The sequence below is a fragment of the Antechinus flavipes genome, chromosome 1, assembly GCF_016432865.1.
Source record: "Antechinus flavipes isolate AdamAnt ecotype Samford, QLD, Australia chromosome 1, AdamAnt_v2, whole genome shotgun sequence".
Classification (NCBI taxonomy): domain Eukaryota; kingdom Metazoa; phylum Chordata; class Mammalia; order Dasyuromorphia; family Dasyuridae; genus Antechinus; species Antechinus flavipes.
Window position 1 is genome coordinate 318,788,517 of NC_067398.1, and position 16,747 is coordinate 318,805,263.

Below are 16,747 nucleotides of genomic sequence, written 5' to 3' on the forward strand. Positions count from 1 at the left end.
GTGTGCTACATGTTATTTCACTTTGGTTGAGTATGGGCCTTTTCTTCTAAGGAGTTTCCTTTTTATATAAAAACTCCTAAATAGGCATAGAAAGGTCATAGAAGTCGAAAACAACTACATCACACCTTTCAAACAAATATTAAAGTTTTTTTTTTTACTGTTAAGCATATAATGAAATGCATCTAATGGGATAGTAACTAAAGACTAAGTCAAAGAATGTCCTACTTTTATGACGATAGCAAGATTTGATGATTAAAATAATTGATAATAATAGCAAGCATTTATATAGTTCTTTAAAAGTTTGCCAAGCACTTTATACATGTTTACAGAATCTTATTTGATCCTCATAATAACTGTGATGTGATGACCGCTTATTTAAAACCAGCCGGAGTCAGGAATTCAGGTTAAGGGAAAAATCTTCAATCTTTATTGAAGTGAAGAGGTGAAAAAGGATTGCGATAGCAATATGGGCAAGAAAGATTGCGACAGCAATATGGGCGGCTGCGACAGGAAGCCAGCTAACAGAGAGGGATCTGAGCTAAAAGGGCCGTTGCAATGGCGATGCGAGCAGTCTCTCCTTCCCCTTCCTTTTCCACTCCCCTGCCTCCACCCACCAAAATCATCATTTCCTATACAACACATCAGGACTTGCACAAAGAGTGAGCGGGGGTCATTCTTTCTCCAGGCTTATATATTAATAGAGTATGGTCCAATTACTATTTAGCCTCATGTGCTTGGGACCTCAGTGCATCAACTAGAGCCTCAGCCCATTACAGTGTGTAGCAGGGGCTACTACAAATTCCCTATTTACAGATAAAGAAACAGATAAACATGGATAAGTGACTTGTCCAGATTTATATAGCTAATAACTACTTGAAGCTTGATTTGAACTCAGATCTTTCTGATACCAGTCCAGGAGGAGATCCAGAAAGTGGCATGGTCCAGGCGATTCTATTTTCAAGGGCTTTGAAAAAGAATCCAAATTATCCTCCAAATTACAGAGTATTAAAAAATGTCTTCTATCCTCTATCTTTGTTTCTCCTATAATCTCAAGAACTACTTCCATGAAAATCTGCTTTGGATGCCTCATCATTATCTGGAGATTTTGGGGTCTTGAAAGCTATGCCAGTTGGTCATATTCTAGACATTAATCACTGAAGGGAGAGAGGCTTGTAGTGTGACCCAGCTGACAAACTTGGTCTGCTCTCCAAAGACCATCCTTGCCAAATTTGGAAAGGCTTATCATCAGGCTGAACATCAGTGATGAATTGTTCAGCCAGACTCAGTGTAGAGTCCTACTAAAACATGGATAAATTGGCTATTTTTATTAAAAAGAGAGAGAATCCACACCACAATGAAAACCACAGGTTTTTATAAAACTGAAGCCCCTAAAATTTTATAAACAAAAATTAGCTTACTTTTCTTTTGTATTCATCTCTTCTGAAGTTTGGGAGTTGTAGAACTGTTTAAAAGTGGAATAGACTTCCTTGAGAAGTGGTTGGTTCCTCTTCTCCCTCCTTTGGAATCTTCAAGCAAAGATTAGTGGGTCTATTATAGTAAAGATTCATGTCTTATATTACTTGGACCACAATGGTTACTGAGTTTCTTGCAACTCTCAAGCTTTGGAATTCTTTGGCACATAGAATCAAAAGAGATTTGGAGGTCCTCTTCCATATTGTAATTCTAAGACCTACTTCATTTTTTGACATCATCAGCAAATATAATTTAGGCTTCTATAGTACATGATTGGGAGGCAGAGAGGCACAGGAGAAAGAGAGAGAGAGAGAGTGCTTATAGTGCAAGCAGTTTTGGATTTTGTGTCAGATCTTCATCCACGACCTCTGTGACATTAGATAAACTTCTCAGTAAATGAGACAACTCTCTAAGGTTATAAGGTTATAAGTTTCAAAACAGTTAGCAATCTGTGTGATTTGAAAGAATTTTCTCACTGGGAATTCCTTAGACCAATGAAACAATAAGTATAATTTTTAAAAATGTATAAGTTACTGTCCAAAAACATATTGTTTGCCTTTTTAGTGGGTGGGAGAGGACAGAGAAGAATATGAAAATATAAATAATTTTTTAGTATATAAAATATAGCCCTATAGCCCTAGGCATTAGGATACTGAGATGAAAGAGGTAGATTTACATCCAATTTCAGTGAGTAGTGACATACCTAGCATAGTACTTAATACATAGTAGGTACTTAAATGAGTGTATATGTGATTCCTTTGAGATACTGCATTTGTTCTCTACCTCAAAGTAATATTTTGTTGAAATCCCTGTCATTTTCATCAGCAATTGTCTTTTCGCTCTCTTTTGCCAAGCTTGAGGTCAAGAAGACTGAATAGAACTTGGAATGACCCTTTGTTATTGGGTTTAGGATTTCCTAATGCAAAGCTCTAACACTGAAAACAGAGTTGAGTAAATATGTGAGCTCATAACCCACTGGCACAAAGGGCATCCTTTTGTTGACTCAGTCATGGTAATGGGAAAGTTTGGTCTTCTGGATCCTGTCCTGGTAATGTTGCTAAGCCTTCAGTATATTTAATGTGACATTTCACAGATGGCAATGGGGGTGGCAGGAGATGGTGGATCACATCCATATGATTAAGCAGGTCTTGTCCTTTTTACACCGTGTTCATTTGAGGATGAAATTGGGATTTTGCACGTTGCCCTTTTAAAAAAAAATTATAGGTATGAGAGGAGTTGGAACTTCTGAAAGAATATTGGAGGGGGGGAGCTAATAAGGAATCATTTAACTTCTCTTGTTTAGTTAGCTGAAATAGAGTTCTATTTCCTTACTGCTTACATCACAAAAAACCATTTTGCAGGTACAATTTCATATCCTACCCAAGGGAAGGGTAGTTTCATCTTACAGATCAGCAGACACAGAAGAGATGACACATGCCTACACAGTCCAAAACTAACAATACAACAGTGTTTACCTTGAGCTCTGGCAGGAAATCATTATTCAATCGGGTTTGTTTTATCAGGCAATTCCAGGGCCACACAGATGGAGCCAGCTGTATTGACATTTCGAATGATGGCACCAAGCTCTGGACGGGAGGTTTGGACAATACAGTCAGGTCCTGGGACCTGAGAGAAGGGCGGCAGTTACAGCAACATGACTTCACATCCCAGGTGAGGACTCTTTCTTTTCTCCCTTTGCATATGCACCTTGGTTTCATAAGGAAGGGTTAGGTTGTGAATTTTTTTCGAAAGAAGGAGGATTGCCCACAGTTTTTAGAGTGCCATCGGCCAAGGCTCACGAAGCAGAAGTTGAACCGGTCTGCTCTGTTCTGTTTATGCATGATTTCATTCAAGGAATTTGGGCAGTGAAGAATACACTGTTTTCTTTAAGCAGTATTTGAAAGTCTGTTATACATATGCTCACTATTTTAATGTAGGTCAAAAGATGATTATTTGATTAATATATAAATAGTGCTAGGAAAATATGAAGCAATGATCTCATTGGAGAGAAAAATAATCACAGAAGCCTAGAAAGTTAGTAGTTTTGCTTTCATCAGGGGAGGATAAGGCAAAGCAATCTTAGGGGATCCCAGTTCAGTTACTTATCCCTTAAAATGTATTTGTCACTGATTAGATAAGTGGAGTTTTGAAATTAAACAAATGGAACCCTCAGAGCTTTGGGACATTTTGAAAATTACTTAAATAATGAACATTTTTCATGGTGAGAGTGGTGTGGAGATGTATCTAAATGTGAACCCAAATTTGGAAAAACTAGGAAGATTGCATCCTCAGGATAGGGACTAGGCTAGTCCTGCTACTCCCAGTGCCTTAAAATGGCAAAACTGGTTGATGGTCCTCTAATTTAGAAAATAATGACACAATATCAGTCTCTACCATCTTATAACATATATGCACCTTTGGTCCATACAATGACTAGAGCTAAAGTAGGAGAAGAAGCACAATGCTTGGGGATTATTTCATCCAACTTCAAGCAAATTTCTATTCTTGGTATGAATCCTAGACTTTTCCCCAAGTCCTAGAAAGTCCCAGACAAATTGTCCTTTGGCAAACTTTCAAGTCCTAACCAAAGTGTTGGAAAAGTATGCTCAGAATGATCTAATACCATAAGCCCCCAGGTTAAGTCTAATATAGACAAATAATCTTATTTAAGATCTTAAAGAATTACAGGAATCCAGTATGCATTCTCTTCTAGGCTGTTGGTATATCTGGCATTGTTAAAATTGATTTGAGAGTCCTGGCTGTGGGCTGTGGTTGTCCTTTATGGTCTGGGGTTATGAGCGTCCCTTACATTTATACTTCCCCTGAGGGTCTGCTTCATCTTGATTCACCTGTATTTGTCTCCTTTAACCAAGTATAGTTTGAGTTTGTGAGGACATTCCATGGCACGTGCAGAAGAGGAACAATTTAGTTTTGCTGACCTTTAAGGTTAGCTCTGCAGGACAATCCATCCTTGTCATTGTCATGAGGGTATGATGAGGATCACAGCGGACAATTGGCAGGAAGACTTCAGCTAAGTTAGAGGACCCCTGGGCCAAGGACAGATAGTGTGCAAGGTCAGCAAAGGGAAGGAGAGGCTTTCCTGCCTGCAACAGAGCTCCAAGTTAATGAAATAAAAGATCAGTGGAATAACAAAAAAGGATCCTGAATGATGATCCTTCAGTTACTGGAAGCAGCTGGTTTTAATGGTTTCTTCATGACTTGTCCCTAATAAAAAGAAGAGGGACCAGCTTTATCAAGTCTTTGAGGGGATGATAATACAATGTTTCTAGAATTTTGAATTCACGGGGGTGGGGGATGGGGGGGAATATAACCAGGACTTAGAGTTTTCTTTGAAGATGTGATGAGATAGAAAGTAAAATATGCATGAAAATTTTTCACACCAGAATTTTTCCTTTTCTTGAAGGTGAGGGTGGGGGAATAGAAAGTAAATTATATGTTAAAAAAAAAAAGTTAGCACCCTTAATTCATATGACTTTATTTTTTAGTTTAGGAATGTACATAAAAATGTATTCTTTATAGCTTTTCCTATCATTCTCATGTTTGTTGCCTTTATAAAAAGTGAAAGCTTGGGAAAATGTTGAAAATTTTTCCACTCGTTGTATTATTATTATAATATTAATTGAGAATAATATTCTCAATTTAGGACAGAACCCCAGGGGAAGAACCCCAGTCTTTTGAGTGAAACTTCATTTCATTTCCTTTATGACTTTTTTTCTGTATTATTTTGCTGTTAAGGCTTTTCTGCTTGGAAATCAAATACTGTGATAATTAGTTCATTGTTATATTTTGTACATTACTAAATGGATTTTTCCCATCTATATCTATGGAGAGATAAAGAACTCTAGATAGAGATATAATCTGATATTATTTATCTTCTTCCCCTCAAACTTTTTATGCTAAAGAATTAATCAACTTGTTGATTTTTTTCTAGATCTTTTCTCTTGGATATTGTCCAACTGGAGAATGGTTAGCAGTGGGCATGGAGAGCAGTAATGTGGAAGTACTACATGTCAATAAGCCAGACAAGTATCAGTTGCATCTTCATGAAAGCTGTGTTTTGTCACTAAAGTTTGCTTACTGTGGTAAGTAGAATAGAAAACAAATCCTTAGGACATGTTAAAAAAATTAAACTAAACATGAAACTCACATGTCAGGACAAATAGTATTCTTGAGTTAAATAGCTGCATATAATAATTTTTCCATTGTATTAATGCCCTCTGAAACTACTAATTGGGTGTCTGCTTCAGTCCTCACTAATGAGAAATGTTCTAGACAGTGGAATTGCTTTGATGTAGATTTTATATTCTTTAAATTTTTTATCTACTTTTTCTACAAAACTTACATTGGGAATGGTAGAAATTTACATTATATTAAAACATAAATTTGTCTGTATATCCAACCCTACTCTCTTTCATGTATTCCAGTTTCAGATCTCCATTGTCTCAAACTCAGAATATCAGAAAACAGAATCCATCTTCACCATAAACTTGTCCCTCCTTTAGCCTTGACTGTTTCAGTTGAGGGACATCATTATCCATATGAATTCATAGACTTTTATAGTCCCCCTTGAATCTTCCTTCTCCCTCACTGGAGAATTTTCTATTTAGATATTAACAGCTAGATATTAAAAGAATATTTGTGAATTTAGGTAAATCTTAGGTAAATACAGCATAGCTGTGTATGATAAGTTTGAGGCTTTTTCTGTTTCTTGTTAAAACTTTCCATGTACCTTTTCTACTTACAGGTAAATGGTTTGTGAGTACTGGGAAAGATAACCTTCTTAATGCTTGGAGGACGCCCTATGGAGCCAGTATATTTCAGGTGGGAACCCGTTTCCTAGAATTATACAGAAATGTAACTTGTCTGTGTTATCTTTGGCTCTTCCAACTTGGGAAATTGTATGTGAATATGGTCTTTTTTTTTTTTTTTTAATCACTTCTCTTAGTAACGAGTTCTTTTTTGTTTGTTTGTTTTTCAGTCCAAAGAGTCCTCATCAGTGCTTAGCTGTGACATCTCTGTGGATGATAAATACATAGTCACTGGCTCTGGAGACAAGAAAGCTACAGTGTATGAAGTAATCTACTGAAAACATGATGTGGTTTTAACTTTTAGAGTTGAACTGGGCCAAAATGTTTTGAATTTGTAGAAGTAGAAAGGTTGTAACTTAAGGAACAAAAAAGAAATCTGATGTTTCCAAACCTTTTCATGAAGCTACTCCGAGTCTACAAAAGAAGGCAACATCCAGCAAACTAAATAACGGTCACCTGCTTAGACCCAAAGGAAGCATGGAGGCAAAACGAATGGACAGATAACCAAGGTTTTAGGATTCAGAGACTGAGTCTGTTGAGGAATTGTTGGAGCCTTTTATTTTCTTTCTCTGTGACCTCTTACAGATTGCTCTCATTGCCTGAATATGTGAGATTACCTTTCTGTTCTTTGCAGTTCAACTTGCATTCTGTCCTATGTAGAGCAGTGGTGTCTCCAATGAACTTTGTTCCCTGGTTTTGCATCTTGTGATATGTTTTTTGTATTTTTGTTGAAGGTTAAACATTTGTATAAATTGTAAATATATTTGGTTTATTACAGTAAAGGCTTTAGTACCAACAAGTGTTTTCCCCTGTTCTTTATTAAGTTTTTGTCAGGGTGTTGGAAATGGGGTTGGGGGGATATTAATATGGATTTTATAATTAAGTACAATTTATCTTTAAAATGAATCTTCAAAATTATTTTAAAAGAATTTTTTAAATGAACTTTTTTTTGGTTCTGTTTAGTGAATTTGTATTTGAACTCTCATACAGTTCATATGTAGGATACCAGATGTGGGTCTGCTATAGATTATGCACCGTGTTAAAGCTATACATGGCAATTTGACAGGAATGGAGGGTATGGGATAGAAGTTGGGAGAAGAAATGATGGAGAAGCTGGAATTATTGCATCTGAATTAATTCTCCCTATTATATTTTCATGACAAGAACTCACAAGTCAGAACCTTGAAGGCAAGTGTGATGTAAACTGTAGTGTGTAGAAAGATCACTCGACTTAGAAGTCAGAAGACCCAAGTTAAAAGTATACTTATTTAATAATTGTGTGACCTACAGAAAAATCACCTAATCTTTCTGAATACTCAGTGTATGTATGAGTCAGTTCACCTTTGATACTGATTACTTAGGTGATCATGAGAAAGTCACTTTTCTGAAGTTTACTAAGACTATGATATATAGGGGTGGGTTGCAATCTACCCAGTCCTGACAGAATTCCAGGTCCTAAATGTTACAAGAACATCAATCAATCAATCAGCATTCATCAAATGCTTACTATAAGTATTACAAAAACAAAGGCAAGAGATAGTCTCTACTCTTAAGAAGTTCCCATCTAATCAGGGTGATAAAATGCAAACAAATATAGACAAAGCAAACTATAGGATAAATAGGAAATAATTAACAAAGGGAGGACTCTGGAATGAAGGAAGGTTGGTTGGGGAAGACTGCCTGTAGATGGTAGGATTTTAGGTAGTACTTAATGGAAGATACAGAGATTAATAAGTAGAATTGAGGAGATCTTTCCATGTATGAGCATCAACCAGAGAAAATGCCTGGAGAGCTGAGAAATGTTGTCTTGTTTGTGGAACATCCAGGAGCCCTATGTCACTAGATCTAAGAGTATTGTGGGGAAGAGTGTCAGGTATAAGAATGGAAAAGTATGAGAGGGTTAAGTTATGAAGGATTTTGAGTGCCAAATGTAATCTTTCTGGAGACACAGAGCCCCTAAAGAGGATGAGGGAAGGGGCCAGTAACTTCAGATTTGGTTTATAGCAAAATTCCTTTAGTGGTTGAATTCAGAGGGCAGTATCAAAGGAAAAGGACATCTTCAAAAGATGTTGCAAAGGTGAAATGGAGAAATATTAGCAAGAGTTTAGAAATTGGGAAGAGGGGATCTTGAGAGAAAGTGAGCACTTGAGGATAACTCCTAAATTATGAGTCAAAGGGATTGAGAAGGCAATACGACTTTCTTTTTTTTTTTTTTTAATAACTTTTTATTGATAGAACGCATGCCAGGGTAATTTTTTACAGCATTATCCCTTGCATTCACTTCTGTTCCGATTTTTCCCCTCCCTCCCTCCACCCCTCCCCCAGATGGCAAGCAGTCCTTTACATGTTGAATGGGTTGCAGTATATCCTAGATACAATATATGTGTGCAGAACCGAACAGTTTTCTTGTTGCATAGGGAGAATTGAATTCAGAAGGTATAAATAACCCGGGAAGAAAAACAAAAATTCAAGCAGTTTATATTCATTTCCCAGTGTTCTTTCTCTGGGTGTAGCTGCTTCTGTCCATCTTTGATCAGTTAAGGCTCTCTTTATCGAAGAGATCCACTTCCATCAGAATATATCCTCAAACAGTATCGTTGTTGAGATATATAAAGATCTCCTGGTTCTGCTCATTTCACTTAGCATCAGTTCATGTAAGTCTCACCAGTCCTCTCTGTATTCATCCTGCTGGTCATTCCTTACAGAACAATAATATTCCATAACATTCATATACCACAATTTACTCAACCATTCTCCAATTGATGGACATCCATTCATTTTCCAGCTTCTAGCCACTACAAACAGGGCTGCCACAAACATTTTTGCACATAAGGGTCCCTTTCCCTTCTTTAGTATCTCTTTGGGGTATAAGCCCAGTAGAAACACTGCTGGATCAAAGGGTATGCACAGTTTGATAACTTTTTGAGCATAGTTCCAAATTGCTCTCCAGAATGGCTGGATGTGTTCACAACTCCACCAACAATGTATCAGTGTCCCTGGTTTCCCACATCCCTTCCAACATTCCGCATTATCTTTCCCTGTCACTGTAGCCAATCTGACAGGTGTGTAGTGGTATCTCAGAGTTGTCTGCAATATGACTTTCTATAGTAATAGGGAAGGAGAGGGGTTTAGGGAGTAACATAACGAGTTCTGTTTTGGACAGGTTGAGTTTAAGAGGACATCTAGTTTGAAACAGCTGGACTGCAGTTGGAGATATGAGTTTGGAGGTCAGAGAGTTGGGGAATGGTAGATTTCAGAATCATCATGGGAACCAATGAGCTCATCAAATGTAGTTGTATAGGTGGAGAAGTGGGATCAAGGACTGAATGCTGAGGGATACAGAGGACTTGATCTGAAAGAGGACCGAAAAAGAGAGACAGAAGGAGGAAGTTGGGAGATGAGGACCAGGAGAAAATGGTGTCCCAGAAAACCTAGAGAAAGAATATCAAGAAGTGATCACCAGTGTCAAAGGCTGCAGAGAGGTAAGGAAGTATAAAGATTGAGAAAAAGCCATTGAATTTAGCAACTTAAGAGATCACAGATTATTTTATTTTATTTTAACTAAGGCAATTGGGGTTAAGTGACTTGCCCAAGGTCACATAGCCAGGAAATGTTAAGTACTGAGATCACATTTGAACTCAGCTTCTCCTGACTTTAGGGTTGGTGCTTTCTCCACTGCATTACCTACCTGCCCATCACTGATAATTTTAGAGAGAAAAGTTTTGGTAAAATGCTAAAGTCAGAAGCCAGATTGCAAGGGAGAGAACAGAGTGTGGAGGCTCCTATTGTATGGCAGCTTTTACTCTTTAGGGAGGATGGAAATGATAAAAGACAATTATGGGGATGAAAGGACGGGGCATGTTTGTAGGCAGCAGATTAAAAAGAAGTGATAAGAGTGGGGATGACTGAGGGGCGATCTGTGAGAAGATAGATGAGAATGGAATCATTTGAACAGGTATTGGAGTTAAACCTTGGTAAGGAGTAAGGCTACTTCAACATTTGAGAGAGGAGTAAAGGAGAGAGTGCTGCAAAGTGTCTAAATGATAGAAAATGAGGAAAGGGAAGAGAAGAGGGAACACATGGCAAGTACCCTTAATGTTTTCTGTAAAGTAGGAAAAAAAAAAGGGTGGAGGGAGGAAAGGTTTGAGAAGGGAAAAAAAGATTCTGAAGGGCAGTTGTGGAGAGTAGGATAGTAATAAGGGAGGTAGCATAGAATTGCCTCACAGCAGTGAGGACCCAGTTGAAGTTTTGTAACAGATTTATAGTGGATTCATTTGGAATAGTGGAGTGATTTTATCTATCTTCAATGATACATGTATAAGAACAAAGAAGGCAAATTATGGGAGTGATCCTTAAGACTTGGCTAGGTTTAATTGGTGATATAAAGGGGGTAGGGATTCAAGGGAAAGACAGTGTCGACATGAATTGGTTCATCAAGGGGTCCGGTTGGGGAAAAGAGGAGAGTAGCTATTTCAGGGAAAATGATCTGGTAGAGTAGAAAATTGAGAGATCAAAGGATTGAAGATTGTGGATAAAGAGTAAAGGCTGTGAAAAGGAAGTCAGAAAAAGAAGAAAAGCCAATTAAGATCAAGGAGATTTCATATTTCTTGAGTATAGTGGGTGATGGCAAAATCCAGGGTATGACCATCTACATAGCTGAAGTGGATAGTGTACCTCAGGAAATGAGTAGGTTGAGGAAGAGAATGCAAACTCAGAAATGAGAAAAGTCAATAGACTCCTGAATTTTTTTCCAATACTATTTGTTTAGTAGATTAATACTTATTTTATTTAATTACACCCAACCTCACCTCTCTCATCAGATTCTTTGCCTAACAATAGTCAATGGGAAACATTCTCATTAGCAGAAAATCTGAGATCATTTTAATCATAAACCAGTCTAAACAAATTCACATAGCTTATCATTTGAAGAAATCTGTAACACAATGTACATACAAAATAGTTTTTATTGCCTGATTCAGTGTTTCTAATCCCTAAAGGGCCACAAGGTTGAACTTCCTTAATTTATTTTCTATAATGAATATACTGTTGAGTTTTACAGCAAAATTTATGATAACTTCCAAGTTGGCTATTTTTACTTAGATAGGTATATCTGTATCCATCTTCTTTCCAGTTTATCCAGTATGCTGAAAAAAGCTTGAAACAGCATGTATTCATTAGTTTGTTAGCCAGTTACTTTGGTATCTTAAGCATTATAGAAACTAACCTTTCTAACTCTTGCACAGTTTTATATTTATATGTGTGTGTGTGTGTGTGTGTGTTTAATTATTTTAAAAAACAATTTTAGGGATTTTGTTACCACTTTTGTGGTTCAAGTGAGTTTGGAATCATCAATAACGATTCCATTCATCTAACGTAGTCTGATTTCTTGCTCATTATTTTTTTCCTGCTACACAAAAATAACTTTCTAAGCTACATATTCCTTTTGGCAGATATTAACCTGGTGCTCTGGTGTTACTTATTGTTTCCAGGTCAGATACTAACATCAATCATTGTTTCTTACACTCCATTCTTTAAGATGATGGCTTCATTAGAAGTTTTTGCACAGATTTTTTTTCTTTCATATTCAAGTCAATCTTTTTTTCCTCATTTTTCTGTCTTGAAGAATTCTTATCTTTTAATATGCATTTGCATTTTTTCTCTTCCACTTCCTTTTAAGTATTTGGAATCCTAAGCTCTATAGATTTGATTATTCAAAGAGTAATACTTTATAGTTCCTTGGTTTTTCAACCAATCTTCTGTCCTGAGTCTGAATAAGTCAAGGTTATTGGTCATCGGGGCAGAAAGTCTATTTCTTCACTTTGTTTTTTGAAACTAGGAGTCTACTTGATGTTGATACTACATACTAAAAGTTATCTAAACAGTCTATCATGAGTGTTATTTTGAAACACTGGCTGACTAAATATTTACTTATATCTCAGGAGTTGCTAGCAGTATTTTCTCCCATTTGCTTACCCAAATTTTTTTTTCTTTTTCTTTTAAGAATTGGTTTCTATATTAACCTTCCTTATCACTCTTAGAGAATGTTATTTTATTAATCTAGTTTGAAAAATGTTCCTGTTCTGTTAGATTTACAATTTCATTTATGCATTTAAATTTTATGTGTTCAATAATACTTTTACTTATAAGTGATGAATATAAAAATTTAACATGATCTCATATTGTAAAGTAGTTTCTGACCTTCCTATCTCCAAAATAAGTTTCTGCTATGTACCTCTTACTATAGAGCTCTGCAGTTTGCCTAGTGAAGTCCTGTGAAGACTGTTTTCCTAGTTCTTTCCTTGAAAAAAAGTAGTTAACTCATGGTATATTCAGAACACATACATGTGATTTAGTTTGACTTTGTTAATGTTCTATGAAGTATGGACAGGAATTTTTATTTTATAGAAGGAAAAGATTGCAGACAATTTTGTGGCTTACTTGAGTTGTCCCAACAATTAAGAGGCGAGGAAGGAGACTTGGGGTGTTATTCCTAAGTTTTGTTCTCCTTAAAATGAGTCTTTGAACATTTTCAACTTGACTCTGTAGTCAGGAAAGATAAGACTTCTCAAGACTCTTCTCCCAACACCTGGCATGTGAACTGCTTCATATATAGAAACTCCACTTGTATTTCAGGCTTCAGTTCTTCCTCCATATTGCTGATGTCCTTGATGATACTACATCTTGCCAAGGAAGATCACTTCTTCCCTCTGCTCTAATTACTGTTTGAAAGAGTTAAAAAAACAAAACCCCCAAGCCCCAAACTTGTTACTTTCAGAAATCCATCACTTCTTTAGCCATGTTCTTTGGACACCTTTGGACATCTGAGCCACAGATAAAAATCTTTACTAAACTGATATAAGATCCTTTGTTAAAAGAAATTTGAGTAATGTCCCTTTGGACCTGGATCTGTGATCACTGTCTTACATTTCAGAGCCTCCTTCCTCTGTGGGTCAGGGATTAAATTAGCCAACAGAATATGGGACTTAGCTTCTATCACCTTTGAACTATAGTCGACATTTCTTGTTTTTCTAGATATTTGTTCTATTACAGATTAGTAGGATCTTATGTTTAGAAAGTTCAGATGACTTTGAAAATAGGAAAACTTGTATTCAAATCTTGCCTTCACTAATAATTAACATACACATAGCGTTCATTACACACACTCACAGTGCTAAATGTTTTAATGTTATTTCATGCTCCTTACAACAATACTAGAAAGTAGGGGATATTATCCCCATTACAGATGAGGAAATTGAAACGAAAGTCATTTCCGTGTTTGTGGTCAAATTTGAATTCAGATCTTCCTGACTCCATATCTAGTACTGTATCCATTGTGCTACTTAAGCCCCCATATTAGGCATGTAGCTTTGGGGTTGTCAATACCCCAGTGTTCACCAATTTTGTTTCCATTGCCGTCTGGCTGGGCGCCTTTCTCTTGAAGTAAATAAATGAACTCAAACTTACTTCATCCTTTGAAAACATGACTTAAAAAAAAAAACAACTTATTACATTTAACAAGCAAATACTGTGTGCTTCTCCATGATAAAGTAGGAAAGCAATTGTTAATATGAATTGGTGGAAAAAATTTCCTCTAGGAGCTCTCTACAGTCAAGAATTCACAGATCTAGAAACGACCCTTCATTCTCTAAGAAACAAGACTGTCAGGCTTCAGAGTTTGAGATTAACTATTGTCTGAGCTCTGAATAGAAGAAATGAAAAGACGTTTTTAAATTCATCTTTTAGCATATGTTATGTCCTAGGCACATATAGAAAAATGGACAGATTCTACTTTTAAGACACTCACATTCTAATAGAGGAATACAACACAAAGGTAATTCTAGAAATTTGGATATTTAGCACATTAGCGAAAGATTGGCAAATCACTTTCTAGAAATGTAATGGTTGCCTGATATAATAGGTAATGTCCCATCAGTGAACAGTATTCATAAATAAGCAGAATGGCTACTTTCAAAGGTCAAAGAGTTAAGACTAGAGCTGGATCATCTTAGCTGCCTTCCAATTTTAGAATTCAAGAACTCCTTTGGAACTGTTTCTAGATATCATACCATATAACATCTTACTTTTTCACAAAGTTGTATGGAATCGTGTTAGCTTTTAAAATGAGAGACCATTAACTTGCTAGGAAAATAAGAATCATCAACCATTTTAGGACTCTGACCCCTTGTAGTTGGCTGAAAAATATAACTTTAAAAAAAAACCCACCACCAATCCTGCTACTGGCACATTTAGGCAAAGGAAGTGGTATTAAGAAAGTTAAATACAAGGATCTGTACACATGACTCCTTTCCCCTTTTAAAAATAATAATAAATTTAAAAAAATTAAAAGCTTCCTCATATAAAGATATATGAGTAATATCCTAGTTGTACTCAAAAAAAAAAAAAAACCCAAGATGGATAATGTAGTGCTTTATCCCAGGACACTCAGTTCATTGTGAGGTTGCCACTTTGAGTTGGACCCAGGTTGGCAGACTACTGAACTGCTACCAGATGGTGGTAACTTGCAAAAGAAATAGATGGTCTTGGGCTAGTTTCAATCAGAAGAGTGTCCGTACCACTGAAACCACTCCTGCCACTGGCACCCTTGGGGAGGCTGTTCAGTGGAAAGCTTGCCCTGGGTGATGCTGAAGAAGACTGGCCTTTGTTTCCATTGCCATCTGGCTGGGCGCCTTTCCCTTGAAGTAAATAAATGAACTCAAACTTACTTCATCCTTTGAAAACATGACTTTAAAAAAAACCAACTTATTACACTTAACAAGCAAATACTGTGTGCTTCTCCATGATAAAGTAGGAAGCAGGTTTTTATACCCTAAGTCTCAAATTTTCATCAACATAGGTTAATTGTGCCTTGTGTCTACTATTTGTTATCACCATTCAACTAGTTGGAGAAAGATTAGAGGGGGCATTAAAACAGTTTTTAACACAGGTTAAGTTGTGATTGATACAACCCCTTTTTTTAATAGGTTGCACCTGTGAATATGAATGTATTTCTGTTGGAATATTGGTGAGAATTTGCCCTTAGAAATGTCAAAGCTGAGCATGATGGTGCATGCTTTTAATTTCTCTGTTCCTGGGGACGCTCAGGTTGCTGGATCACTTGATTTTGGAGTTCTGAGCTGCATAGGGCTAAAGCCCATAAGTATCCTCAGTAAACCTGGCACCAAAATGATGAATTCTTAGCAGTGGATGGTCACCAAGCTGCCTAAGGAGAGGGTATGGCAATCTGGTCCAGGTTGGAAATGGTGCAGGTTGAAGCTTTCGGGATGGTCAGTAGTGAAACTGACCTGAGAGGACTTCCATTCTGGGTAAGATAGGAAAATCCTATCTCACAAAAAATGAAGGAAGGAAAGAAACTTGAAGATTGTTAACCATTGATTTTCACTTCAAGAGCATTACCATAAACAGGCTTGGATTTGGTAATGGATTCATTAGACCTGGGTACAAATTCTGTAACTGTGTGAAAGCCATTGAAATTTTATGTAACTAAATTCCTTTATCTATAAAATGGAGATAGCAATATTGATAGGACCCCACTCCCGAGACTGAGAAGATCAAATAAAATAATATATTTAAAAGCTATTTCAAACTTTAAAGCTCTCTATAAATGCCCTTTTTGAAAGTCCATTTTATTCTAGTAACCACTGTCCCAGTTATGAATTGGGCTACCTTAGTCTTCTTGCAATTAAATTTCTCCATCCTAGTTTTGAGTAGAAGAAATAGATAAACTTTGTCATCCACCTAATCCAGTTACTGTTCAGTTGACACTAAAGCCTTTGAGAACTATTTCTGAGTTAGGAGTTGGTAGCTCAGGTTAATTATAAATTCCCAGAGAAGGAAATTGGAAGGAGAATGGCAGATTTGAAAAAGAGGGACCAGTTTTTTCTCATCCCTTTTTTTTTTTTTTTTGGTTCCTTTCCAAATATGTCCCTCTAATTGTGACTTTAGCAGCAGAATCAGGACAATATCAGGACTTCAGAGTATATCTTCTCCACTCAATCCCTCACTTCTCAATCTTCTACATTCTCATTTACCATTACCTTGAAGTAAAGGAATGCAAAGCCAATTTAATTTCAGCAGGTATTTCTTCTGATGTATCATGTGCATGAAATGAGAGGCATTGTTCCTATCCAATGTCAGCATCTTGATCAATGGTTTTCTTCTTTTCTTTTCTTTCATTTTCTTCTTTTGTTAAATCAGGTGATTCTGGCAGAAGATTTCATGAGAGTATTTTATATAGGAAGAATAAAGAACAGGAAGAAACTGTTTCCTTTTCTCTAATCTAAACCATCAGCATCAAAGAGAAGTTCATCTATTCAGGTCTTTGCCCTTCTGGTTTTCTTTCTGCTGTTCTATGAAGTGACCCATATCTTGCCCCCTGAAAAAGACAATTCATAAGAAAGAAAAAACTCTTGTTCTTCGGGTGAGAG

At 36.6% G+C, this 16,747-nt stretch overlaps 1 protein-coding gene across 10 annotated transcripts in view; it reads left to right on the plus strand.

The window, feature by feature from the left end:
• The window catches only part of LOC127541238 (transducin-like enhancer protein 1), a 116,501-nt gene extending 109,400 nt beyond the window's left edge, over positions 1 to 7,101 (plus strand). For all 10 annotated transcript variants that reach the window (XM_051966478.1, XM_051966486.1, XM_051966468.1 and 7 more), the window contains 4 exons: positions 2,997 to 3,144; positions 5,426 to 5,576; positions 6,239 to 6,315; positions 6,473 to 7,101. In XM_051966478.1, coding sequence (XP_051822438.1) covers positions 2,997 to 3,144; positions 5,426 to 5,576; positions 6,239 to 6,315; positions 6,473 to 6,580 — 484 coding nt within the window. In that variant the 3' untranslated portion in view covers positions 6,581 to 7,101. The remainder of the gene's footprint in view (positions 1 to 2,996; positions 3,145 to 5,425; positions 5,577 to 6,238; positions 6,316 to 6,472) is intronic.
• Positions 7,102 to 16,747: the final 9,646 nt, after the last annotated feature.